Below are 26,572 nucleotides of genomic sequence, written 5' to 3' on the forward strand. Positions count from 1 at the left end.
GCTTTCTTCATTATTCGCTTGCTTGCTACGCACACGTCTACCGTTGTTTACAGGCTGTCGGCCGCTGTTTTTTTCCCTTTTACATTCTTCCGAAACGAAAGCCTCATTTCTGCTGTTCAATACTGAACAAATTTAAACTTTTTAAAATTATTCAAAATGCAAAATGCTTAGCCGTGTCTCTAATAAAACCGCTGTAACGTCAGAGGTAATGTTCATTAATTAATGGTTTTCTTTCGTTTTTGATGTACTGCAGAATATTTTTATAAAATCCCAGGCCAGGAAAATCACCTTCATGTTTTTCTGTGTTTTATCCTCAGCTACTTTGACACAAAGGCATCTGCTGTGACGCTCACACCTGTGATAAAGTCTTGCGTGTGTCAGCTTCCTTTTTATTGATACAAAAATATGTAAATGTACTGATCTGAATTATATTTCTGACTGTCAAAATTTCCCAGATTTAAATCGAATCGAATCGAATTAAATCGAATCGTGGATCGAATCGATTCGGGACCTTGTGAATCGGAATTGAATCGATTCTAGAAATCAGTGACGATACCCAGCCCTATATAAAAGTAACGGTGTGGGGTTTTGAACACATTTTGTGTAATTATAACAATATGTAATTTATGACCCGGTTACACATTCAAATGTCTTTTTTTGACCTCACACACACACACTTGATTCTTCAGTCAGTGCAAATACAGTACTGTGCAAAAGTCTTAGGTTACCTCTCCTTTAAATTTTGCTATGAAAATGAGAAAAAGATGCTAAGGGTTATTGAATGAGGAAATAAGGCAAAAACAGAGTTTTTACAGTTCTGTTCTATAACATAGCTCGAACTCTCATAGGCAGCTTTCTTGACATTTCTTAAGTAGTTTTCAGTTTTCAATTACGACACGAAAGAGCCGATAGATACAGAAAAAGGTTCAGACATCTTCGTACCCCACTTAGCTCCTCGCATAGTTTGATGTGAATACCAAAAATCCTAATTACATATGCAACGACCCCTCTGCTTTGCAATTTAACAAACAGCTGATGGTTCACTTTGTCAAATGCTTTGGGCGCATCTAAAAAGCACATAAAACGGATGTGTTCTGTCCCTATATTTGTATATATATTTATGTATGGATCAGTATAATGCTTACTCTTAAAACCAACTTGATTATCAGTTGTTGTTATATGCTTTTGAAATCTGTGTTCAAACACTTTAGAAAATACATTTGCCAAGGCAGTTGGTCTCTAATTATCAATTCTAGAAATCTTCCCACTTTTATCTTTTACTACTGGCACTAACGGAAATGATAACATGGAATCAGGTAAAATACCATCAGTTTGAAATGCTGTAAAGCACGTTTAGAGTGACATGTGGACTTTTTGACTAGGTGCTCTGCTGATAATTTGTCTAAACCACACGCTTTGTTTGATGTGTCTCATTTACCAGCCATCTACAGTGAAGCAGGAGGGATGGCTGCAGCAGAGAGCAACCATGCGCAACGTGTCCTGTCTGCCCTGAACCAGCAGAGGGCAGTGGGCAGGTTTTGTGATGCATCATTGAATGTGGGAGACGGGGTAGTGTTCCTTGCTCATCGCAACATCCTCGCCTGCTTCACTGAACTCCTCCAGCAGTCAAACGTGCCTTCTGCAACAGAGTTCTGCCTGCAGGGATGCCCCAGTGATGGCTTGGAGCTGCTCCTAAACTTTGTCTACACCGGAGAGCTGAAGTTGGATCCTCACAACCTGGACAGAGTCCAGCAGGCAGCAGCCAGCCTGTGCGTACCAGAGGCACTCACACGCTGTCAGCAGTTCAAGGAGACCTCTAAGGAGCCTGTGCCTGTCAAGCGTAAAAGAGGTAGACCTAGAAAGTCTGCCTCAGACATCACGAAATACGAGCCCACCATTGATACTGCTGCAGCCAGTTTTACCACTGCTGCCACTACTACAGCAACCACCACACGCTCTGGCCGAGTAGTGAAGAGCTCCAGGCGACTTGTGACTATCGATGAGAGCCCTACAACTGAAAATGAGTTGGCCCCGCCTCTTCCTGTGGAGAAAGAAGTTGGTGATGCAGTTGTTGAGGAAAACCAAAACTCAGATCAGCTAGCTGGTGAAACTGAGGTAGAATACAATAACATAAGCATGAAAAAATATTTCAACGATGGGGCATTTGTGCAGATAATAATGAGTGTGTTTTTAAAGAGGAATATAGATGTTTTTATTACACCTGTCTTGCAGGTAACGGAGCTGCAGATTAACGACAATGTTATTAGCCAGGTAAGTGGGGGAGTGGAAGCAGAAGACGATAATGATGACGTGGGTATTCCGGAGGAGAGTCCCGAAGACACAGATGAGGAGTATGTGCCTGCTACTAAGCCCGCTTCCTCAACCACATCCCCGTCTACGGCGACTGGACAGAAATGCAAGGCCCAGAGTCAAAAAAACAAAAACAAGAATGGTCAGACGATGGAGGACGATTCTAAGAAGGCCTCCGTGCAGTGTTCCATCTGCTTCAAAGCCTTCAAGAGCAAATACTACCTCAAGGTTCACAACAGGTATAGGGTGTCACCTTTTTTTTTCTTTCGAAATGCTCTTAAAAGAGTAAACTAATGTCTCATCTCCACAGGAGGCATACAGGGGAGAAGCCCTTCGGTTGTCTTAAATGTGGAAGACGGTACTACAGGAAGGAGAACCTTTTGATACACGAGATGAGAGACTGTTCTAGTGCGCTGGTGAGTAAAGAAAATCACCCTTTCACGCTTTCTCCAACCCTCACTATGAAGAATCCTCAGTGTTTTTACTTTTATAATTCCAGACGTACACCTGCCTCATTTGTTCTACTACATTTAACACAAAAGAAGCGCTACGATTGCATACTGTCACCCACACAGGAGAAATGCCCCACAAGGTACAGCATACACCTAACAAAAAGCGTAACTGAGTATGTCACAAACCTGAAGTGAATATGAAGAATGTCTTCGTCACATTTTGCAGTGTTCAACATGTCCTGAACAATTTATGTACAAGAAAAACTTGACAGTTCATATGATGAAGGTGCACGGTTACCCCAAACCACATGCAGTAAGTACCTACAGTCAGCAGCACCTTCAGTATGTCATTTCAAACTCACTTTAACACAAATTTTGGGGATTTATGTTTTGATTGTGTTGCTGTGTTTCTAGTGTTCCCAGTGTCCCAAAACCTTCTTAACTCGTGCGGAGCTGCGTGTGCACGAAGCCGCCAAACACCGTGGAGAAAAGCCGTTTGTGTGCGAGGAGTGTGGCCATCGGGCATCTAGTAGAAACGGCCTGCAGATGCATATAAAAGCTATCCACAGGTTGGAGAGCATGTTTTCTGTGAATTTCCTCTTGAGGATGAATAAAAGTGTAAACGACATAAAGTTTTAATGAAAACTATTTTAAGTCTGTTTTCTTCTTGCTCACAGAAATGAGCGCCCTTTTGTCTGTAACTCGTGTGGCCACGCCTTCTCCCAAAAGAACAACCTCAACATGCATCTGCGTATACACAGTGGCGAGAGGCCATACCAGTGTCACCTCTGCGGGAAAACCTTTAGGACACAAGGTAACAGCCATATTCTCTGCACATAAGCACTTTATTCACCTTGTATCCACCCCTGTGACACATTTAGAATCAGTAATTTGCCTAAAAGAAGCAAAAGAAAGATCTCATGCATCTCAAACTAAGACCCTACTTGCTCTGAGGTAATGCTGTGCCACCCAAACGTCCCTACATTACTATCGATGGGGTCCGGTGTGTTTTGTGCTTCTAAGAGCAATCACTTAGCCGTTTTGCTGTCTTTGCAAACTTTCACTTTAACTGCAGATATTGTGATTTGTGTTAATCTCTGTATTTCACTGCCAGCCAGTCTGGATAAACACCACCGGACTCACACCGGCGAGCGGCCCTTCGGCTGTGATGTCTGTGAGCAGCGCTTCACAGAGAAAGGCGCTCTTCTCCGACACAAGGCCAGCAAGCACGAGGAAGGCCGCCCCCACTGCTGTCACATCTGCGGTAAAACTTTCAAAGGTCAGGTGCTGATTCTACAATAAATTTGTTGTTACTCATGACCTGTGCCCTGATGAATGAAGCGCTGCTAATGAAAGAATCACTGGTGAAGTGATTTCTTCTTTATTTTCTGGTCGTTCTTTTCTCCTTCAGCGAGGGAGCAGCTCCGTGTCCACCTGCGTCGTCATAAAGGCATGAGGAAGTTTGAGTGTGTAGACTGCGGCTACAAGTTCACTCGACAGGTTGGTTCCAACACAGTTTCTTCATCATCAGCAAGCTCATTTTGCAGAGCCCTAATCTAACCCACCACAGGATTTATTATACACCCGAGTGTTTTAGTTTTAATCCTAATTTAACTTCAGGAAATGTGACTGAATCATAGTGGGAAGACAAAGAGATTAATAATTTTGATGGAGGTGGTTTTATTGTAGGATGTCTCCCATGCCAATTTTCATCACCATTCTGCTATTCACGCCAGATGGGACTAAAACCCATAATCTCCGTCTAAGAAGGCGAGTGGCACATGTATTAGCCACTCGGGCTACTGTGGATAGGGAGTGAGTGGACACAAATATCAACTTTCAGGGGCACGCTTATGTGAATGTGCCTGAGTGAATTTAGTGTGTCCTAATTCAGACTGTTTGCTTTGTGGTGTGATATTGGTCTATAACTGCTATTTCATACAAACAAGATTTTTTAGAAAAGAAATAAAAAAGATAAAAGCAAGTTTCAAAAAGTGCAAAGCAAAGTTCTTTGGTCATAAATATGAAAACTGGTAAAAATTTATAACTGAAGCTTTTATATAATGAAAAAAATAATCCATCTCTTTAGTTGCCATCAAAGTTCCAGGTAATTAAATTAATTACTTTTATATTATTTTTTGTAATCATTTCAGGTCTGTATCACTTGCATGGTTATTTGCGCACTGTCCCCATATTCAGACCCTTCTAATCTTTAATGTCATTCAGCAAGAATCACTAGTTTGTGGGCTTTTTTATGTCTGGCTATGACAGCTATATATTATATCTATCTTTCTAACGGGTTTATGTTTTTGTGTGACATTTTACAATTATTGGACTCTACTAAACTAAGTTTGCATGAGACACAGTTAAACATAATCTTCTTTATCTTATACTGGGTGTTTAGAGTCCCTTTCCCCTCCCTTTAGGCCAACTTTCTACTGAATGTCTGACCCTGCCACCAGGTGTTTGGGTGGGCCTTCTGTGGTCACAGCCAGGAGCTGTGTGGCTGAGACGACCATATTAAGAATGTGTAGAGTCTGAACTTTTCACTTACAGGGATATTTGTATAAACTTGACTGTAGACCAACATGACTATACTGTATATCTATAATTTTTGTGTTCTTTTTGAAGCATTCCCTCACTTGCATCATGTTAGTTTACCCAACTCTCACATTTTTACATTTCCTCTTCAGGCACATCTGCGGCGTCACATTCAAATTCACAAGCGCACTGAGAACTACAACCCGCGGCAGAGGAAGCTGAGGAATGTGATTGTGCAAGATGTGGATGGAAGTCCGGTCGAGACCGAAGCTCCCAAATCGGAGGAGGCCTCGCTGATCTGTGATGGGTCCACTCAGGAGTCCACAAACCGAGGAGCTGAATCCTCAACAGGTCTCACCTCTGGCTGCATCGTGAGGGTTGTGATTGAGTCGAGTGATGCGGTGATGGAGGAGGTTATTTCTAACCAGAACTTGGGAGAGGTCGAATCCACGCAGACTTTTCCTGTGTTGCAGCAAACACAGTTGGTTACTGAGCCCTATGAGTCCACGATAGACATGGAGGGAATTGTTGAGAATTTGTCAGAGAGCAAGACCTGAAGCGAGCAAGTGTGCAAAACAACAAGTCTGCTTCTGCTTCCACGCATGCAAGAAAAGCAGATTCATGCACTCTGTAGTTTACACAGTAATTCAATTGCACATTTTTAAATGCTGTTTGAATGTAAAATGTTATTTTCCACCTTGTTAAGACAGGTTTTGTCAGTGTGCTTACAGCAGCTGGAGCTCAGTGTCACCTTACATTGCTGATTAAAGGAGAACGTTTTCCGTGCAGTCAGAAAAGCATTTTCTTACTTTTGGTTACAATGTGGTTACAGTGTAACAAATGTAGTAGTTCAGTGTTTTTTTTATTACGGTTCCTCCAGGTGGTGGTTTTGTACTGGACTGCATTATGTTTCAGGGTGTTTCTAATATTCTTTGAAATAGAAGAGTTGCAGAGCAGTAAAATTGCACAAGTGTGTAAAAAAAAAAAAAAAAAAAAGTAAAGGCAGTTACAAGGTGGATGAGTGCTAACAACCAATCATGAATGTAAACATCCATCCATCCATCTTCATCCGCTTTATCCGAGGCCGGTCGCGGGGGCAGCAGCCTAAGCAAAGGGAGGGGCTCAGAGTAGAGCAGCTGCTGCTCCACATCGAAAGGAGCCAGCTGAGGTGGTTCGGGCATCTGACAAGGATGCCCCCTGGGCGCCTCCTGGGTGAGGTGTTCCAGGCATGTCCCACCGGGAGGAGGCCCCGGGGCAGACCCAGGACACGCTGGAGAGATTATATCTCTCGGCTGGCCTGGGAACGCCTTGGTATTCCCCCGGATAAGCTGGAGGAGGTGGCTGGGGAGAGGGAGGTCTGGGCCTCTTTGCTTAGGCTGAATGTAAACAATGAATGTAAAATTATTTAATCTTTGATGGGTTTATTTTAACCTGGTGTCTTTCATATTAATGTGGCTCTATGGGCCATGCTAATTTTGCAGGTTCCATCTCCACTGGAATAGAAAATGGTCCTTAAAAACAATGTGGACAGTGATTTGTCAACAAAACATTATTATACACGTTATATTATATAGTTGTGGCTTACCTTTTCGTGTGAATTTAACACAAAAAGTGTGAAAACTAAGAATTGCTGGGATCCACCGATTGGGTCGATATGATGTGCCTTTTGTGCCAGAGAAACAATGAAATGCCCTCTAAAAAACAACTTTAACCACAAGGTGGCAGTATTTTACCAGAGCTTTAGTGCTGTTGTCTATTCCAAAAAGCGTTGAATTGTTTTATGTACTTTTGGAATTATTTTGTAATTTTTACAAATCCAATATTTCTATGTTAGTTTAAAACAAACCAAAACAAGCTGCTTAGGGAATTTCATTGAGCTACTAAAGTAACCAAGTAAGACGGTAACACCAACTTGACTATTTTGCGCAATGTTGGATTAAACATTACACTGACTCACTGCACCATCTTGTGGTTCAAACTGGTATTACGGTCACATTTCAAGACGTCGACAGAACAGTTTATATTCAGTCTTTTTGGGTGTAACATCATAACTGTTGCTCATTTTGAAGGGTTTAATTCCTTTAATAATGTTTTAAATGTTTTTTATGAAATATTTTTTGTTGCAAAAATGATCCTTATCACATGGTTTCTGAACATTTAGCCAGAGTAAAACATTTCGAGAACAACAAATACCTGAAAAGTTCCCTGCAACTTTCCAAACCGTTATGTTTTTTCACGTTTACGTTTAAATGTTTGATTAAAATACTTGTGTTTGTTCCCTTCACAATAAGCAAAAGGTATCACAACAGGTAAAAGGCAAATTTTTGAGCAATTTATGTTAAATATTTGTCCCAAATCTCTGCAATGATGGTAGGGACTGCAAAGTCATAATGGCCACATACAGCAACTGCTGCCAGATAGAAGAATACCAAATTTCACCTGAAGGAAATGGTTTCAAAACATTTCTTAGATTTATATTATAGATTTGGTGACAAGCTCGTCAGGATAAATTCTAGAGCACCTTTGATGTCTACTGGCCAAATTAATTTGTTTTCCTGATGCAACAGGTGCAGATTGTTTTTAAAATGTCACACAGGTTAATAATATTTCTTGAGATGTGCTTTTATGTTTTAGTGAGCTTGTGTTTATTTCAGTCTTTTGAAGCTACTGTCAACTGTTTCACTGAAATATTTGCTGCAACCTTGCTGAGAGCAAATCATTGTGACTCAGCAGAATAAACTACGTCAGACCTGCCTGCAGTTTAATTCATAGTAGCCACCGTGGAAACAGTGTACAAACACAGCAAATAAGGTTAAGAATATACTGTATTTACAAACCTGTTCAACATCACAGACTGAACACTGAAAACAATGGTGTAATGACAACAGCATGGAAACACACAAATATACTACTTCAAACGAAGCAAAAATATATCCTACTCGACAACAAACTGAGATTTTTTTTGCACTTCCAGTTGTAACTGACGACTCATCACCAGTGTTTACGAAGAGCCACTGATCTTTTTGCAGCTGATAGGCAGGAACTTCAGAAGCAATCACAGCACAAATATATCCATAAATAAGAAAACAGTATAACAGTGAAAACATTAAAACGTTAAACATTAAATGAAATACATTTAAAAAAAAAAAACCTTCATGCATGGTTATAGAGGCTGATATAGCCCTGTTTAAGAGTCTAGAGTGTCATGAGGACGTGCCGTGCAGCCCAAGAATCACTAAAAACAGAATCAACTCAGTGCAAGTTAACATCACATGCAGCCAACTTGAAATTCTACTATGATGATTTCTCAGCACACAGATTTCTCCAGGTAAGGATTAACGTTTTAACCATACGGCTGTATGCCTGTTTAGTTCTGGATATCAATTTTTGATTTTGGAATGCAAACAGATTCTTGTGGTTTCTGTTAAAATATTTGGCTTTTACTTGTTAAAGAAATAATCCACTCAGAGCAAAACTGCTGCAAAACCAGAGATATGTTGTTTTTATTCCTCTCCTCACCCAAGCTTACGTCACCCATAATGCAAATTGTCTGCCAGTAGCAGCTAATGTAGCCTCGAGCTGCAGGCCTCTAGGAAGAGATGAGCAGCAGCTTCAGAGTTTTATTAAGCTCACTTACTTGTAACCCTTAGATTTACTTCATTTTAAAACTTCTTCATTTCTTCAAGCTTAACTATTACTGCCATTTAATCGTGTTTCTCGCAGCACCCTCTCAACTGTTTTATTCACATTTTGTGATTTGACTTTAATTTAGCAGATTTCGCTTTTAACTTTCACTTTTCTATGTTCATAAATGAAAAACAAAACAAACACCAACAGAAACTCATAAGTAACACACTGAACACAGAAATGTCCACACGCAGACACACCTCACCCTGTAGGAGATAACTCCCATCCACTGTGTAGTTGACATCAGCAGATAGTTCCCATAGAAAAGCTAAAGTTGATGTACACTGTGTGGACCTGTCTGATAACTCACCACATCTGTTTCAATTCTTAAGTGTGGTTTTGGCCACTGAAAATAATCTCCACTATAACTACAGTTCATGCATGGATGCTGGATACAGTGCCAACACAACAGGTCACATATAAACGCAGCTAGCATGATCTTACTCACTGGTTTACATACACCACCACTGGAACGTCAAGTTTAGCGAAGACACCCTGCTTTACCAGCTAATTTACTATAAACAGAACCATATTTTAGAAAATGCTGTACTGAAAGAAAAATAAAAGGGACTGAGACCATTAACTAGTCAGTTAAGTGTTTACTGATGCAATAAAGTTGAGAATTTGCATCGTTTCCTTTTATGCACAGCCACAGCTGACAAACGCCCACCTTCAATGCAAAAATTCCCCCGTTTTAATCTTTCTAATTTGAATTTTACTTTCAGTTGGTAATAATCTCAAAATGTATAAGCCAATGGTGAGTCCAAGCTCAAGGCCAGTAAGGCATTACTGACCAGCAGGAACTTTAACGGATGCAACTTAGAAGTGACCCTGCACCATAATCCAGTTCTTCTTCACACCTGTATATGGCTCTCGCCAACCACTCAACAGGAGCTTTCTGGTCTCCAGCTGTAAGGGTAGTTAGGACCCCCATCACAATCTGGCACACCAGAATGATAACCTCTTTAAATATTTATTTTACCCAACAAACAGTCTAAAGCTGAATGTTTACAATGTGAATAAATATATAAATACAAAAAAGCACAGCTAAAGCTGAAACCATTGACATTTAACCTATTATAAAAATAGTTCCATCGATCAACTACATAATAAATTCATTATTTCAGCACTAACTCAAAGTGGTTTCTCTTGTATAACCAAAATAAACTGCATGCCTGGTTATTAAGCCACAAAACCAGCAGCTCTCTAGAGCTTTTGTACAGAGCCCCCCGAGAATGCAATCCGTGTAGTGGATAATGCAGTCCACTGGGGATACAAGGAGCCAAATGTTTATACAATATATATATCCATGTATAGACAATTTCTCACACATACTGGTAAAAGATGAATGTGGATTCCAGGCATATATCAAAAATCATAAGGAGGAGATTAAATTTGACCAATGCTGCCAAGATGTTTTACAGGTAAATTCATTATTGTGTAAGTGCTATAAATTCACAGCTGTGTGTAGTGTTTTCTGATAGAGACAAAGAGGTTTAGCGAGAGCTGGGTTGCCACTAGTATTAATATGCAAATAATCTCAAAAGGTGGTGAATGTGGTGAAACGACTTGGAAGTTGTGCACAAAACAATCAGGTGACTATAGAAAATAACAGGTATGCATTTCTGTAGTGCGTAAACATTACTTCACTCTAATCTGCAGAAGCTTATGAATGTTTTTCTTAGCATTGCTGATGTAACTTAGACTTTTCCCCCTGTGGGATAAATAAAATATCTGTGTGCATCTATCCATCTGGCTCCAGGCCTTTCTGTCCAGTCAACAGACTAAGACTAGCTCAGTCTTCTTTTCTGACTTTGACAGCTTTAGCAAAGCGATGAGGTAAATTCACAGTACACTGAGGGCACGATGAGGGAGAACATGGTCAATGGGGGTTTCGAGGTTTCGAGATCAGTGTGCCGCGTTCAGATCCTGATTCTGGTTCTGGTTGAGGTTATTGAGATTGTGGAGCGCGTGGTGTCGGTGATGCCGGTGCAGGAGAATGCCGTTTGACTCGGGTATGTCAGTGGGTTCGAATGCGCTCGACACCAGGGGCATGAACTGCCGGAAAATGCTGACGCTGCCATGCCAGAAGGTCGGCTGAGGTAATCGTCCAGCAAGACTCCAAGTGCGGGTGGCCGGGTCGTAGGCTTCTACGACATCGGACAGCTCAAACGTATTGTCGTAACCACCAGACACGTACAATTTAGCCCCCAGGGCCGCCACACTGCCTCCAACATGGACCTGAAAAAGAAAACAAAATTTTTAAGCATGTATTTTTGCTATAATTCATAATAATTTATACATCTAACAATAACAATAAAAAGCAGCCAGACAGACAGACAGACATAGACAATTTTTTTTTTCTTTGTGTAGCCTTTGATTCAGTATTGTATATAATAAGTTGATTTTTTTTTTCAATTCAATGAAAACAAAAAATGCTTATTTAAAAGGAGCATCATGTGTCCCACACTAACGACTGCCCTGAACATACTGTATGTACAACCACTTTCTCAACATATTGTCATGAGAGAAATATTTCTTTTCTTTGAAAAAAGTAACAGATATATTATTAAACGTATATTCCTGAGATCACGAATACAAAGCTAAAAAACTAAATGAGCTAGTGGAAGATAAGGCTTTGTACACTCTCTCTAATTATCTAATTTGTTTCTCTGGCAAGCCAGTCAATTTGTGATAAGGTGTGGTTGTCCTAAACTGAAATTGGAGGTGAGAAATGTGGATACGTTTATTTTTATTCATGCATTTATCATCATGTTGTAACTGACTTAGTTTGAGTGACATTTGTGCTCTTCTGCCTAAGGACAGGGATCAGATCACAATGATTGCTATTGGAGCACATAAGCACCTGGTGTGAAATACTAACCTGGGTCATCGGACTAATTTTGTCCCACTTGTTCTTTTGAGGATTATAAACATCAACTTCAGCTGAGTCATCCCTGCAAATAGAAAGAAACTCAAGTCAAAGAGCTGCCAAAGCAACAAAACAATCTCAGCTTCAAATCTAACAACCCAGTCAAAACATGTTTATTTCTCTTTCATATGTAAAGACCAACCTCATCAACAGTCAGTAGCAAATTGATGTAATATTTGTTATATTAAATAACAAATGCAGAGCCCAAAGAACTAAATTTATCTTTCAACATGATCAACTGGATAGAAAAGATCAACACTAGTGTGTTCATGTGGTCCAGTGTCCCTCATTCTGTGAAAGTCTAAATCGGGTGGCACCGGGGTCGTTTTAGGTCATTGGCCGCAAGCAGCACAATTTGATCTCAAGTGGGCAGGGCAAGTAAAATCATTGCACAAGAGCTCATATAAAAAAAATCTCCTGAAAACAATGAAAACTCAATGAAAAAAAGGGATTTCAAATTACTTCTCTGCAACTTTGACCCTTTTTAAAAACCATTTATTAGACCCTTCAGGAGTATGCTTAACACTGTTGCTGTTAGCACATGTGGAAGAACGACTCAGATCCTGTGCACATAAATCGTAAGGTAAGTATTTAAGATAAAAATGAAAAACAAGAGCAGTTTGAATTAAGTGCATTTAAATATAAATATACATTTACATAACTCAGGTTTTCAAGTAAAAATTACATTTCCCTTGAAGATAAAGTAGACGAATATAAAGAATACAGCTAACAAGTCTCCTCCTAAACAAATTACTTATGCGAATGTACTTAATTACATTCTGTCCCTGGTGTTTACAGTTTTAAAACTATAGTCTAAATGCAAAAAGTAAATTAAAGATGTAAGAAACAACTGGAAAAGATTCTACCTCACCTGACAAAGTAGATGAGGCCATTTAGGGTAACAGTTTTCGGTGTGAAGGACCACGGAGGCAGCTGTCCACAGTTGACCATGGTCCAGCGGTTGGTGTCTGCATCGTAGCTCTGGATGACCATGGTGTCCTCACCGGTCAGAGAGCCGATGGCATACAGGCGTCCGCTGCATGCGGTGGTGGAGCAGTTATCCATCGGATGCAGCATGGCTGGCAGGGCCTCCCAGCAGTCCAGAGCCTGATCGTAACGCTCTGTGCTGTCCGAAGCCACCACATACAGCTGGCCCTTCAGGATGCAGGAGCTGTGATATTCACGAGCCTTCAGCATGGGTGACACTTCTGTCCATTCGTTCACGCTGGACTTGTAGCGCCACACACCGTCATAGAGGCGGGAGCCATCAGAGCCACCTAAAGGACACAGATATGTGTCTTCTTGGTTAGAAATGGTCAGAAATATCATGAAATTGCACATATTTGCCAAATGCATTAATGAAGATTCATTGCATCTGCTGTAGATGAAAGCTGATTATCCTTATGGACCCCACAGAGGTCCATTTTGAGCCAGGGAAAACCCTGAAGTTAAATTTGATACAACCTAAACAGCCACGGTTAGGAAATCAGTGGTGTGGGATTTTATTTCTAAATTAGTGTACAAGGCAGTAATTGAGTCACAAGCCTAAAGTGAAGGTCTATGATGATTTCTCAAGAAGATATCTCACTGTTCAGACATGCTCAGTTACTGGTAATGATGGTGATGATAAAGATAACCCCACTGCTGTTCTGTCAGCACACTGTGTCCTGACTCACTTCTCCTTGTTCACACAAAGTCAGTAGCCGTAGAGACTGCAGTTTATTAATAAACAGCAGATGATATTTTTCTCAAATCATGAAAGACCAGGAACAGCAAAATCAAAACAACAACCTCCATAATGCTAGAGCTGAGGCTTCTAAATACAAATGGTGATGTCACAATGGTTATGGCTATGGGCAAATAAAATGCTTGCCAATATCTATCCATTTTATGGTTAAGATGACTCAAATCTGTAAAAACCATGGTAACCAACCTTGGTGTCAAACTGGACTATGATTTTAAGCAAGATAAACAAGATAAAGATATATATTTATATTTAATGTGAGTTTTTACCAGTTGAGGCTTTAATACAAGGTCAAATCTGGGTCATATTTTAAAGTTTTTGAACATTTTATTGATGCTTTTATCATCTGGACTATTGTAACACAATTTATGTTGGCCTTAGCAATGCTTTATTATTTGCTTTTAAAACCTTTAATGTCACTGAGGTTTAGTGGACCAGCTCCTTCTGCTAGTCCCCCCAAAACAGAGGCAATCATCCCCAAACCGTGGAATCATTTCCCTGCCCATGTTAGGATGTCCAGCTAGTTGCCTGTTTTTAAAATGCGTCATAAAATAATTTTTTACTCAACAGCTTTTAACTGAGTATGAAAATGGTGTGTTCTAATCTTGTATTTTTTTTTTTTGTTTTGTTGTGGTGTTTTTGTACAGCATTTTTTCAAACACTGTTGTTTTTTTAAAAAGTGCTAAATAAAACTGGATTGGACTGGATCAGCATCACAGCCTTACTTTTAATGTCTTCAGATAGCTTACCTGTAACATACATATCATTTCCAAGTGCTGCTATGCTGTAGCCTCCTCCCAGGTGGTCGGGGAATTCAGCCAGGTAGCGCCACTGTCCAGTATGAGGGTTGTAACAGTCCACTGTGACCAGCTCATCACAGTCCTGGTCGCAGCCTCCTACCACCACCAGGATTTCTGCCAATCCTGTGGATGGCCGAGGCCGCATGCGATGACAAGGTCTGTCGTGACGGTCGTATTCACAGGACTGGAAGCTACGCGCTTCATTCACCATACGGAGACAGGTAGGTGAAAGGTAGACAAGTGGGTCGCTCTCCACATGGGCCAACAGGAAGAACCTCCTGACAAAGGGGAGTCGGACTTGCTGGAGGAGCTCGGGCCAATAGTGTAGTCGTCGCTGGAGATCAGCCTTCACCCAACGCACTGCAATTTGATAAACTGTCTCCTCCTTGTCCACACAAAGCTCATCATCTGACACAAACTCAAGGAGGCGTTTCCATGGCAAGCGTTCAAAGTCTGTCCCTTTAGCTAGCTCCATTATGTTTTTGAGGACAAAGCGTCGCGCGCTGGCTGCCAGCTCTTTGCAAGCATAGGCCTCTGCAAAGTCCTGGATTTCTAAACAGTTGGAAACATCCAACCGCTGCTCCAGAAAAGCACAACATGCCTCTTTGACCGAGGGGAACTGAAACAGATCGGCCGTCTTCAGCAGCAGGTCCACGTTATCCTGAGTGACGGTGATCCGTCCTGTGTAACAGAAGTCCACCAGCAGACCTAAGAGCTCACCTGACACCTCGTGTAAAACAACCCGGTCCATAACACTCTCCCTGAGTGTCCCTGCAAACATAGCCCGGAAGTAGGTGCTGGCAGCGGCCAACACCGTGCGATGACAGTGGAACTCACGCCCCTCGGCACATAAAGTCACATCGAAAAACTTTCGTTCGGCACGCAGTTCGTGAATTCCTCGAAGCAGGTTGAAGGCGTGGGCCGTGTCGAAAAAAGGCAAGGTGGAAGGCTGTGTCTGCAATACTGGCTTTTCCATTTCTCCTCTTTTAGGGTCTCTCTTTTTCCAATAGTCGATCTCAAAACTCTGTTTTCATCTGAAACAGATCAACACAAGAAATGTAAGTCAAATCTCACTCAAAACACCACAAAGGGCTGCAGTTTTTAGCCCTTTGGTCAAAAACTATATATAAAAAAAAACAACAACAGTTTTCTATAAGTTCATTTTTAAGAAAAGACTATCCGTCAACACAGGAAACTTGTTGCACATCACTTTACAAGTTGGTCACTAACAGACATTCCAGCCTCCAGTTACCAAGGGAATCCTCTAATGTATTTACCACCTTCTCATACATTTATGTCCTGTGCTCTCTTTGATAATAACTTTAATCACCTTAAAGTTGTGAATAATTTAACTTGGGACCCACCTACTGTCAGCTGTTATTTCACCCATCACCTCTTGAAGCCACTGACTGTCACTGACTATATAGCCTGTGGCTGCCATGCCACTGTTAGTCGTTTCCTGTGTGGCCCCTTAAGATTTTTCGTTTTTAGTCGTGTGACCAAGAGAAACAAATTTTCACGAGTGTGGAACTGCAGGTAATGCAGATAATCATTCCATTTCCACAAAATTACAACAACTTGTAACAAATAGTTCTTACACCTAATTTCAGTTACCTAATAATGTTTTGCTCAACTTTCCATTTGTTTGCAAGACTACAAGTTTCCTCTGCTGTTTCTGGAAGTTATTATCATACCAAGACAGGGTTCAGATGTGAAGTTGAAGGCTTGTAAATTTGGCTACTAGCTAAAAATGTAAGTCAATGGATGAGAAAGGAACCCACTCAAAACAACACACACACACACACACACACACACACACAATCTGAATCTTTTGCTCCCTCAGACAGGAACATTTTCAGGCTAACTGGTTCAGAATATTTTTGTTGCTCTAAATTACAACACTGACATCAGCTGCTCTGTGTGAAATATACAGTCCCGAGTTAGACAGGAAAGATGTTGACGTTAGGGTAGAAAAATAAAATACAGCCTAAAGGAAAAACTGTAAGACCTGTAGTGAAGCTCACAAGTTTTATCCCCTAATCTCCCCTATAGGAAGCATTTTAGGGATGAAATTTCCCCCTAATTTCAAAAACCCCTACGGAGAAGATGAAAAGGATCTTTGAGATGTTTGCACGATGAATATGTACATTAAAAAAAGTTACTAGTCATCTGACTAATCGCTGCAGTATACCAGTGTCAAGCATAGACAAACACTTAGCTGTCTATACTGATAAATTTAGTACTGGCTTTGACATTAAATGACATTCGGTGAAACTTCACCGTTATAGAAAACTGGTAAAAAATGAGTCATTCCCACAACAAGACAAGCAAATCTCTATAATACACAGTGATCATTACAGAAATAATAGTCATATGTGAGCACACCAATTATAATAATCAATGTAAAGTTTTTAGCTCAAATATATTCTTCTCCTACCTGATGAGCCTCCAGGCAACGTTTCACAAGCAAAGCGACAGAATTCAACGTCTAGAAAGCACGACAGCAAAGCTCAGCATGACTCTGAATACGAACAGCTCCTTAACTGTGTTTAAGACAGAGAGCCTGGCTGAGGTTGGGGTTTATAAATACACCAGCAGTGTCCATTTTCAGAGAAGGGTGGGGGGGGGAAACACCTAACATGCAGTGGGCTGACGCTGTGGGGAGCGTGTAACCACCCCCCCTCCACACTGGTATGTCTCTGTGGTCAGTCAGTCTTTGAGAGAAAAGCCAGCTGAGCCTGGGCCTCCTCCAAACCTGGAGCACAGCAGCAGACCAAAACACAGCTTCCTCTCCTAATACCTAAAAACTTCTTAGCAAAGCAGCAAAGAATCACAGATCTGCTTGGATCACAGGACAAGACCCTCTGCTAGAAACATACTCGTAGTATGCGGGTCAGACAAACGACATAAATTGTGTAGTTTGGATAAAATTCAAAACACTTCTACTGACTTTACATATGGAAACTGCTAAATTAAAATGGTGATGTCATGCTGTCTTCAGTATTACATTTAAAGCAGTACAGCCTTAAAGAGATCCTACCGGACTCTGGAGCAATGTCCGAATTTGGCTTGTAAATTTGTTTGCATTAGTCTGTCCTCAAAAATTCCACTCTTAACTAAAAAAGAAGCTTCAGTGGCATGATCATTACTTCTCCACAACGCAAAGCCCCCAATTTTTTTTTGTGCCATTCAAAAGTACCAATATTTTGGCTATCCCGGATAGCTTGGGCCAGATATTTGTTTGATCCTGACTCAAAAATCTAAAGTGGAAATTGTGAACAGATCTATGCTACCAATTCATTCAGTTAAACGTCATATTGCTCTGTGTTTATTACGTCATATGCCAGCAGCAGTGAAAATGAATTGCTAGATTAAAAACTTAAAGAAAGGGTTCTGGAAATACTACAGTAGTTTTGTTGCTTGACCACCAGGACATCACCCGCTGCCTCAAGCTGACCACTTTCACCATCGCCATCTTAGTTACACTTTACAGCTACAAGATGAGTCTGACTGAGATAGAAGAACAAAGAACAAGGTAAGGGTTAATATTTTAGGAAAAATATCAACCACTCTCAGATTTCATTTGCTGTTTTTTTTGCTTATGAACTTTTTTCACATTTACTAAAACAGTGGATTGCTAGCGGGAAAGAAAGCAGCATTTAAATAATGTATTTATGATTTGGACTCGTGATCAAAGGGCAATTTGAAGGCAACATATTGGCCTCTAAATCACTACAGACCAAGGAATTGATTAAGAAAATCATCAGAATGTAAGTCTTAACTGAAAATAATAGCTAGTACCAGGTTTGGTCAGAGATAAAATAACAAAAATAAAAATCTCCTAACATGGATGTATTAGATGTTTTTATGGTAAATGGTAAATGGCCTGTATTTGTATAGCGCTTTTCTAGTCCCTAAGGACCCCAAAGCGCTTTACACAACCTGTCATCCACCCATTCACACACACATTCACACACTGGTGATGGCAAGCTACAATGTAGCCACAGCCACCCTGGGGCGCACTGACAGAGGCGATATACTCTGTCAGTGCGTTCGAAGAAACACGAGATAGTCTATCCATCAAATTGTGACTCTGGAAAAACAGATTAAACATTAAACAGATTAAATTCTGAAATAAACATATGGTAACAAATTCCTAAATCTCCTCTGCAGCTGCTTCCTGAGAAGTACAGTTTAACCCGTACCAGCATTGAATTTCAGTTATACAGTCCTATTAAATCACCAGGAGAACAAGACCAGATGGTAGGGTGGTTAATAGAAACCTGCATTAAATCTCATGCAAGATTCTTGTCAGTATTTGGAGATAATCATTCCTTCTCTAAACACACAGGTATCTCCTTACAGAGATTTGTTTAAAGGTTGTAATAAAGCCCCTATTCCTCTGGCCAAAGGATTTAGCTCACATTCAACACCAGGGTTCAACAATGCAGAGGTCCAAATAGCTCTGCGAGGGATCAAACTCCTCTCCTGAAGGGCAGGCAGGGCCTCACAACTCAGCCTGCACTGAGAAAACACATGTCCCTAACTTCTGTGTAAGTGATTGTCATTATGTTTGAAGAGATTACGGCATTTTCTTCCAACAAACTGATGGGCTTTCATTTCACTCAGTCGTGAAACGATTTATTACTCCCACTGTCTCTACTACAAAGACTGAAAATATAACATTCAGATCTCCCACTTAAACAACTACAAATACTTTGTTCTGCTAAGTGGAAAGAGGTGAAACTGAAAATGTACACACATATTTACCTGAAATATTTTATCTTACTAAACATACAGTAAGGCACAAATAGATTTAAATAGTACAGTGCAAAAGTCTTTTGCCACCCCTAATTTATTTATATTTTGCTAAGGAAATGGGAAACCAAAGAGCATCTTTGAGTTACAGCAGACAAAGCACTAAATGCAACCACAAAAATATTTTAAATGAAGTAGAGGGCTCAACAAAATAAAAGATGCTGAAAATAATAATAATTAAAAAAACTAACAAAAAAAGTAAAACTGTAAATAAAATACAATAAAAATCCAGTGAAACAAACTACATTTTTTTAAAATAAAGTGACTGCAAGTTAACTTGAAAAAGTTCAATAAAGCAAACATACCGCCCCCTCCAAAACACAAGGCTTACTAAATGTAGAATGCAGACTATTGAGCAACTTATACTCAGTGTGTTTACCAACAGCCCAAGAATAGCTGACAGAAATGTGTAGTGCGTAGGGAGGCAAACAGCCGAGGTGTGGAAACAATCTTAATGCTATGAGTAAAGAGCACAGAGAGACCAGTCCAACAGCCAGGGTATGATAGCGACACCGCCCTAAAGCCCCCCTGCCCTTGTGAACCAGTCAGGTTTTAGACAGAACCACAGCACTGAAACTGCTCTGACCAAAGTGTTTAATGACATATGTCTGAATACAGACAGTGGAAAATGTCAGTATTAGTTTTACTGGATCTCAGTGCAGCATTTGATACAAATGACCACAACATATTACTCAAACCACTGGAGAACTGGGCAGGTCTTTCAGGAAGTGTACTAAACTGGTTCAAAACATACTTAGAAAACAGGAAATACTTTGTATTTTTTCCAATAGGTAACTTCACATCTATGCAGACAAGTATCACATGTGGAGTTTCACAAGGTTCCATCTTGGGATCCCCTCTGTTTAACATTTACATGCTCCCACTGGCACAGATTATAAAGAACAACAAAATAAACTATCATAGCTATGTAGGTGACACACAAATATATATCACAATGTCACCAGGAGACCGAGGCCCTGTACAGGCTGTTGGTAAATGCATTGAGGAAATTAATGACTGGTTGTGCCACAATTTTCTCCAGCTAAACAAAAACAAAACTGAAGAAATAGTCTTTGGTGCCAAAGAAAAACGATTACAGGCCTCCAGAGAACTTCAATCTATACACCTAAAAACGACAAACCAGGAGAGAAATTTGGGTGTAGTGATGGATGCAGACCTAAACTTAGAAAAACACATTAAGACAGTAACAAAATCAGCTTACTATCACCTCAAGAATATATCAAGAATAAAAGATCTGATGTCTCAACAAGACCTGGAAAAACTAGTCCATGCATTCATCTTTAGTAGGCTTGATTACTGTAACAGCATTCTTACAGGTCTGCCTAAAAAAAAAAAAAAAAAAAAAAAAAAAAAAAAAAAAATCAGTCAGACAACTACAGCTCATTCAGAACTCTGCTGCTCGAGTCCTCACTAAGACCAAAAAAGTGGACCACATCAGTCCAGCTCTGAGATCTTTACACTGGCTGCCTGTCCGTCAGAGGATAGACTTTAAAGTTCTGATGCTGGTCTATAAAGCTCTGAATGGTTTAGGACCAAAATACATCAATGACCTCCTGACCCAGTATGAACCTTCCAGATCCCTCAGCTCATCTGGATCCGGTCTTTTATCAGTTCCCAGAGTCAGAACCAGACACGGAGAAGCATTTGAATAAAACACCAAATCCACACTTTTAGGCTTAAATTTCAAAACTTACATTTTAACTACTGATTTTATCTCGTTCTTTCGGTCACTACCCAAAATAACGAGATCACGGATACGAGCTTCCGCCGAAGGGTGGCTGGCCTCTCCCTTAGAGATAGGGTGAGAAGTTCAGCCATCCGGGAGGGGCTCAGTAGAGCCGCTGCTCCTCCACATTGAAAGGAGCCAGCTGAGGTGGTTCGGGCATCTGACAAAGACGCCTCCTGGGCGAGGTGTTCCGGACATGTCCCACCGGGAGGAGGCCCCGGGGCAGACCCAGGACACGCTGGAGAGATTATATCTCTCGTCTGGCCTGGGAACGCCTTGGTGTTGCCCCGGAGAAGCTAGAGTAGGTGGCTGGGTAGAGGGAGATCTGGGCTTCTCTGCTTAGGCTGCTGCCCCCGCGACCCGGCCCCAGATAAAGTGGAAGAAGATGGATGGATAAAACTAAACTCATGAACTAAAGTTATAACAACAAATGATAATAATGTTTGTCAAAAGCTATGCTAAAAATGCAGGACGGCTGACATATTTAATAAATGTATCATAGCTATTCCTTCAAATGGTTGTTCTCGTATCCAGGAGACATGTGTCTTCAGACAAACAATTAGAACAACTGTAAATAGAAACTCTGAGGTTACTTTGACATCTAAATGAACCCAGTACACTGAATCAGAGTTCAAACATCCTGTAATGAGGCACAGAAACCACAGCCATAATAGCAGCTCTGTGAGACTGTACTGCACAGGTCTACTTTGAGCTAAATCATATCAGCTTGCGTGGCTGGTATGAGGTTTAACATGTTCACCATCCTTCATTTGCAAATGAGCAACAAAAACAAACATCTTTTGGAAGGAGATGAATAAATTAGTTTTCCCAGATCTTAAACCCAATTAGCAAAGAAAACTTTTAGGCTTAGTATTGGTGCAACAAGATTAGTACAAGCAATCTTAAGGGGACTCCTACATCACCTAAGTAACAATAAAAGCATGCTGGTTGAAAAAGAAGACAGTGGCAATAAAATAAAGAATTAATAATTAACTAAAAGAGCCAGAAAAGCCATTATCACTATCACAAAACTAAGTAATGCAGAGCAAAACGCAGAAGCTGGTTGAAATAGCAGTAAGTCACAATCTTAACCCACAAACACACAGTTGCGATATTGCCAAGAGAATAGCACTCTATCATCAGAACTCTCCTCTGACTGGCAATAAGCACTCCAACCCTAATTGGTGATGGAAATCAGCTGCACAGATGGTGGAGCGTGAAAACAGACACACCCACACAGGTAAAACCTGGGAAGGCCTGCTAGAGCTGCAACACAGACTAAGCAGATTTCTTGGCAATCTATCCAACAAATATCAAGACATTTTATTTGGTGCACAGGATCAACTGGTCCATTGTTTGTTCAATATAGTTTCATGAGACAAAGCTCTTATTGGACATTTGCCGTTGTTACTTTAATACGAAAATTCGACATTGATAGTCTTTTAGGATTGATTCATTAATTTTGGCAGCAGCAGAAACAGACAGAAAAATGGGCATCTCTGGACCTTAGCATACACGGGTAGTTACTACTTATTTCCTGTTTATATTTATAGAATGCCTTCTTGGAGTGTGCTGACAAGTCAAAAAAGATGTCTTTGTAGCTGCATTTTGCTGAATAGATGAGCAAAAAGATTACATATTGTAGCTCAATCACCAATTCATCTTCTGTTTATCTAGGTCACAGGGGAACCAGTCTAAAGCTACCTTTAAGCTATATTATGTGTTTAACTGTTTCGTATTTTTCCCATAGCACAATTTCATCATCCGTTTCGTGAAATCAGCCACTCTACTGCAGATACACACATCCATGTTTGTGATTAGTCAGATGCTAATGCAAGCACTGCACCTTTTCATGTGAACATGCAGTTAACCCTGGGGTAACTTAGCGAGTTTATAACCAGCTCCGCGTGACTGCTTATCCCGACAGCTGATGTTGAGGTAAGTGATTCCAGATAACAGAAAGATACCCTGGGTATGGTGAACTCGTTTTGTAGTACAGACAGTACATAATGTAGTACATAACAATATTCAGGTTCATGCAGTTTCAGCCAGAACCTGGCAGGATAACAACCACACAAAGACAGCTTCCCTCTCTCTGCTGCTGCTCCAGGCTGTTGAGGCAAAGGCAAACATCAGAGTGGAGTGACATGAAAGTCTTGGGTTGTCCACAGCTGAGGCTGTGTTGGCCTTAAAAAGGCAAACACCACTACTCCTCTACAGAGGAGGGCCAGCATGAAGCTACTAGAGGGATTAACATTTGGATGCAGGATATTATGAGATTTAATGGATTCTTGTATGTTGCTGCAGCAGAAACTGATCTAAACAGAGTGGTTTCACTCTTGAAATTACACAATTACAAGACAACATGTTTTAACCAACAAAAAGCATCCAATTACCTTTGCTTTTCAGTGACATAGGTCATTAAATATGCCAGAGATATGTTTTTGGTTTGCTTATTTGTTTTATTCCCCAGATGAAAAAACTCACTCATCCTCACATTTATACATACAGCCAATTTATAATTACCAAATTAATCAAACCTGTATTCGGACTCACTAGCTGACCAGCAAAACATTTCACGACCCTGAATTTCTTCATGTCAGGTGACATAGCTAACCACTACACTTCCCACAAAACAGTTAATAACCATTTCAAATATAATAGTCAAATTTCATGATGAGATCATTAGAAGTCCCTCTAGAAATTATGTCCATGAAGAATGGATTGGTGCAACTTCAGCAGTGACCCTGATGTTATACGAAGAACAGAACACAGAACGCGTTTAGTTTACAACTAAAGTTATGATCGCTGATTGTTGTGGCTGTGTTGTGTTCATCATTTGGGCATAACATGAGACATGACTCCTGGATTAAAGGACACATCTTATTTTATTGGGCATGTTCCACATTATCTGTGCATGCAAAATTTATTATCAGCTTATAAAATACGACGCAACTTTAAAGATTAGACTTACCAGCAACTATATTTTAAATGTACAGTTATACCAGTCCTTTTATGTCTCTATTTTTCCACTAATGTGCCCTGCAAGTGGCACTTTCAGTGAAAGAATCCATCTGTTGCCAAATGAATAATCAAGGCATTATTCATTAACTTGTGCAGGGAACAGTGGGCAGAATGAGTTTAAGTGCCATGCAGAACATTTGTTTCTGCATTATGACTCAGCCTTTACTGGCAGGAATGACTTCTCCAAATAATGTACTTTCATCTGTTCCCTCGAATTCCTCTAATTCGTGCTCCTGTAATAAAACTTGCACAAACACTTTTATCACTCAGCTCGTGCAGCCATACATGTCCACATTACTGAGCACAGTGAGGCTTTAGTCCTGAAATGCTTAGGAGGAAAAAATGTTCCCTCCTCCCTCTCATAAGCCGTGCTTGGTCCAAGATAATATTCAAATGGTCTAGATAATGTTCAGCCACAGTTCAGATACACTGACAGGTCCAGAATAGGGTCGATAACAACTAAAGCAAACCTATTAACATAATGGGAAAATACACTGATGGAAACTGTTAGCAACTTCTGTGTAGCCAATTACTTTCATGTATTGACTTGTTTATGTTGTTAAAAAGCATTTTCATTAGCATGTGGTGTTTATAACAATACATAAGCTGCATGCAGAACGCTATTTGAATGCGAAAGCTCCCATTTTAAACAGTCAACACCGCCTGCGATCATCAAAGTAAAGTCATATTTATACGAACGACATTTTTCCAACGTTACAGCTAACGTTGGGCTGCCCGCCGCTCGGAACAAGTAACTGTCGTGAAAAGCAGGCTGGCTCAGTTTTAGACAACTTACCGATATGTGTCGTCAACGGGTGGTGATGATTTTACAGGGTGTAACGCCCGAACATCTTAGAAATAGAGCCGAAATGAAAGTTTGACGCTGCTGATCTATCTGGCCTCCTCTGCGCCATGACAGCCTGTACCGTATAGTGATGGGTCGTTCGCGAACGAAATGGCTCTTAGATCCGATTCTTTGACGTGAACGACGCGAGCCGGCTCCTTATCGCGAGCCGTCACGTGGTTTTTTTGTGTTTTTTTTTTCTTTCTCTCAGCCTCTCTCTCGCACTTTTTTTCCGCTGCACTCTGCAAGCGAGCCTTGTGCTTTACGCTGGGCAGAGGGGGGGAGGGGCGGTAGTTACACTCAGTAGCACAGGAACAGAGCCAGAGAGAGAGAAAGAGAGGCAGGGACAACAACATTAGAAAGGTATAGTAATCATCCACAACTATTTTCGGTTGCAGATGATAAAGGATTCAGAAAGTTTATTCATGCAGGCCCATATGACAGAGAATATGCATGTTCTTTTTGTTTTCATATTATAATTTATATTTAATTGTGTTGTGGTTTGCAGTGTTTTGTGTTGTTTTCACTTTAAATTTGTAAAAGAAAAAAGCTGAAAATTTAAATAGTTAAAACTTGAAATGTGAATAGTTGATTTTTGTATTATGTGATTTATTTATTACATTTTATGTGGAGTGAATAAATAAAAGTATATTTACGGTGGCCCCTAGAGACAAAGCACATACAAACTTCAAATCACGTACGAACTCTGAAGCATGTACAAACTCCAAAACACGTAAAAACTCCAAAACACGTAAAAACTCCAAAACACGTAAAAACACGTACAAACTCCGAAGCACGTAAAAACTCAGAAGCATATAAAAACTCAAAACACGTACAAAAGACAACAGAAGTGCTCCAGGATGCTGGGCGCAGTGTTGAGCCTTTGTTATCTTGTGGCTACACAAGCCAGCAAGTACCAACAACCGGATTTGGTGTGTGGTAGTAACAGGTAAATGAACTTTTTTTTAAATTATTTGAATATATATGAGTGCCTGTGTATAAATACACAAACAATACACACATGCTTTCAATTGTGTAATTTAAGTGATCTAGTAGCTCTGCTTTGGAAGTTCAGTTCATGCTAGAAATGTGTTTTGGAGTTTGTACGTGTTTTGTCTCTAGGGGCCACCGCATATATTTATATATAAACATATATAAATAAAACCACTTTTTTTACGTTAGTAATTCCTTTTGTGCATAATTTTATATTATTGTTAATAATAAATTAATTAAAGCAACAAAACAACCTGAAGAGCCGGTTCGGAGCCGAAAGAGCCGGCTCTTTTTAGTGATCCGAACCGAAAGAGCCGGATCTGTAAAAAGAGCCGGAAATCCCATCACTAGTACCGTAATGAATGCTGCCTTCAAGTGCTGTCGTAAAAAAGGGCTTCGAACGCAACACCAGGGAAATCTTCCACACGAGACGAGACGCTATAATAAAATAAAATAAAATAAATGTTTATTGTTTTTACTGAATTGTACATATATGGATTCTTAACAAATAAACATTATTTTCTGGGGCATGTACAAATAAATTCTCATCACAAAATCTGAAGAATAGAATAGCCCTTTATTGTCATAGTACATCAAAACGAAATTAGGGTTGCTCCACACCAACTGTGCAGGAATAAAATATAAATAGTAAGACAGCAGGAATAAATAACAAACAGGAG

The 26,572-nt window shown here is 40.3% G+C and overlaps 2 protein-coding genes across 4 annotated transcripts in view; one reads left to right on the forward strand and one right to left on the reverse strand.

Moving 5' to 3' along the window:
* The window catches only part of zbtb48 (zinc finger and BTB domain containing 48), a 15,198-nt gene extending 6,745 nt beyond the window's left edge, over positions 1 to 8,453 (forward strand). For both annotated transcript variants that reach the window (XM_085258449.1, XM_085258450.1), the window contains exons 2-11: positions 1,442 to 2,115; positions 2,233 to 2,549; positions 2,621 to 2,726; positions 2,810 to 2,902; positions 2,989 to 3,075; positions 3,177 to 3,331; positions 3,440 to 3,576; positions 3,877 to 4,041; positions 4,174 to 4,262; positions 5,456 to 8,453. In XM_085258449.1, the coding sequence (XP_085114575.1) occupies positions 1,465 to 2,115; positions 2,233 to 2,549; positions 2,621 to 2,726; positions 2,810 to 2,902; positions 2,989 to 3,075; positions 3,177 to 3,331; positions 3,440 to 3,576; positions 3,877 to 4,041; positions 4,174 to 4,262; positions 5,456 to 5,860 (2,205 nt within the window). In that variant the 5' untranslated portion in view covers positions 1,442 to 1,464 and the 3' untranslated portion in view covers positions 5,861 to 8,453. The remainder of the gene's footprint in view (positions 1 to 1,441; positions 2,116 to 2,232; positions 2,550 to 2,620; positions 2,727 to 2,809; positions 2,903 to 2,988; positions 3,076 to 3,176; positions 3,332 to 3,439; positions 3,577 to 3,876; positions 4,042 to 4,173; positions 4,263 to 5,455) is intronic.
* On the reverse strand, positions 8,114 to 24,987 carry klhl21 (kelch-like family member 21). 2 transcript variants are annotated; one of them, XM_085258453.1, is made up of 5 exons: positions 24,852 to 24,987; positions 14,416 to 15,500; positions 12,794 to 13,199; positions 11,875 to 11,947; positions 8,114 to 11,231 (listed from the first exon to the last, which is right to left on the reverse strand). In XM_085258453.1, the coding sequence occupies exons 2-5, from the start codon at positions 15,440 to 15,442 to the stop codon at positions 10,899 to 10,901; spliced, it is 1,839 nt and encodes a 612-aa protein (XP_085114579.1). In that variant the 5' UTR covers positions 15,443 to 15,500; positions 24,852 to 24,987; the 3' UTR covers positions 8,114 to 10,898. The 2 variants fall into 2 exon arrangements, with proteins under 2 accessions (XP_085114579.1, XP_085114580.1); XM_085258454.1 differs by lacking the exon at positions 24,852 to 24,987 and adding an exon at positions 16,904 to 17,011.
* Positions 24,988 to 26,572: the final 1,585 nt, after the last annotated feature.

This window comes from Mchenga conophoros, linkage group LG20, assembly GCF_057382185.1.
Source record: "Mchenga conophoros isolate Kocher_MC1m ecotype Shallow Benthic linkage group LG20, M_conophoros_male_GT1.1, whole genome shotgun sequence".
Classification (NCBI taxonomy): Eukaryota; Metazoa; Chordata; class Actinopteri; order Cichliformes; family Cichlidae; genus Mchenga; species Mchenga conophoros.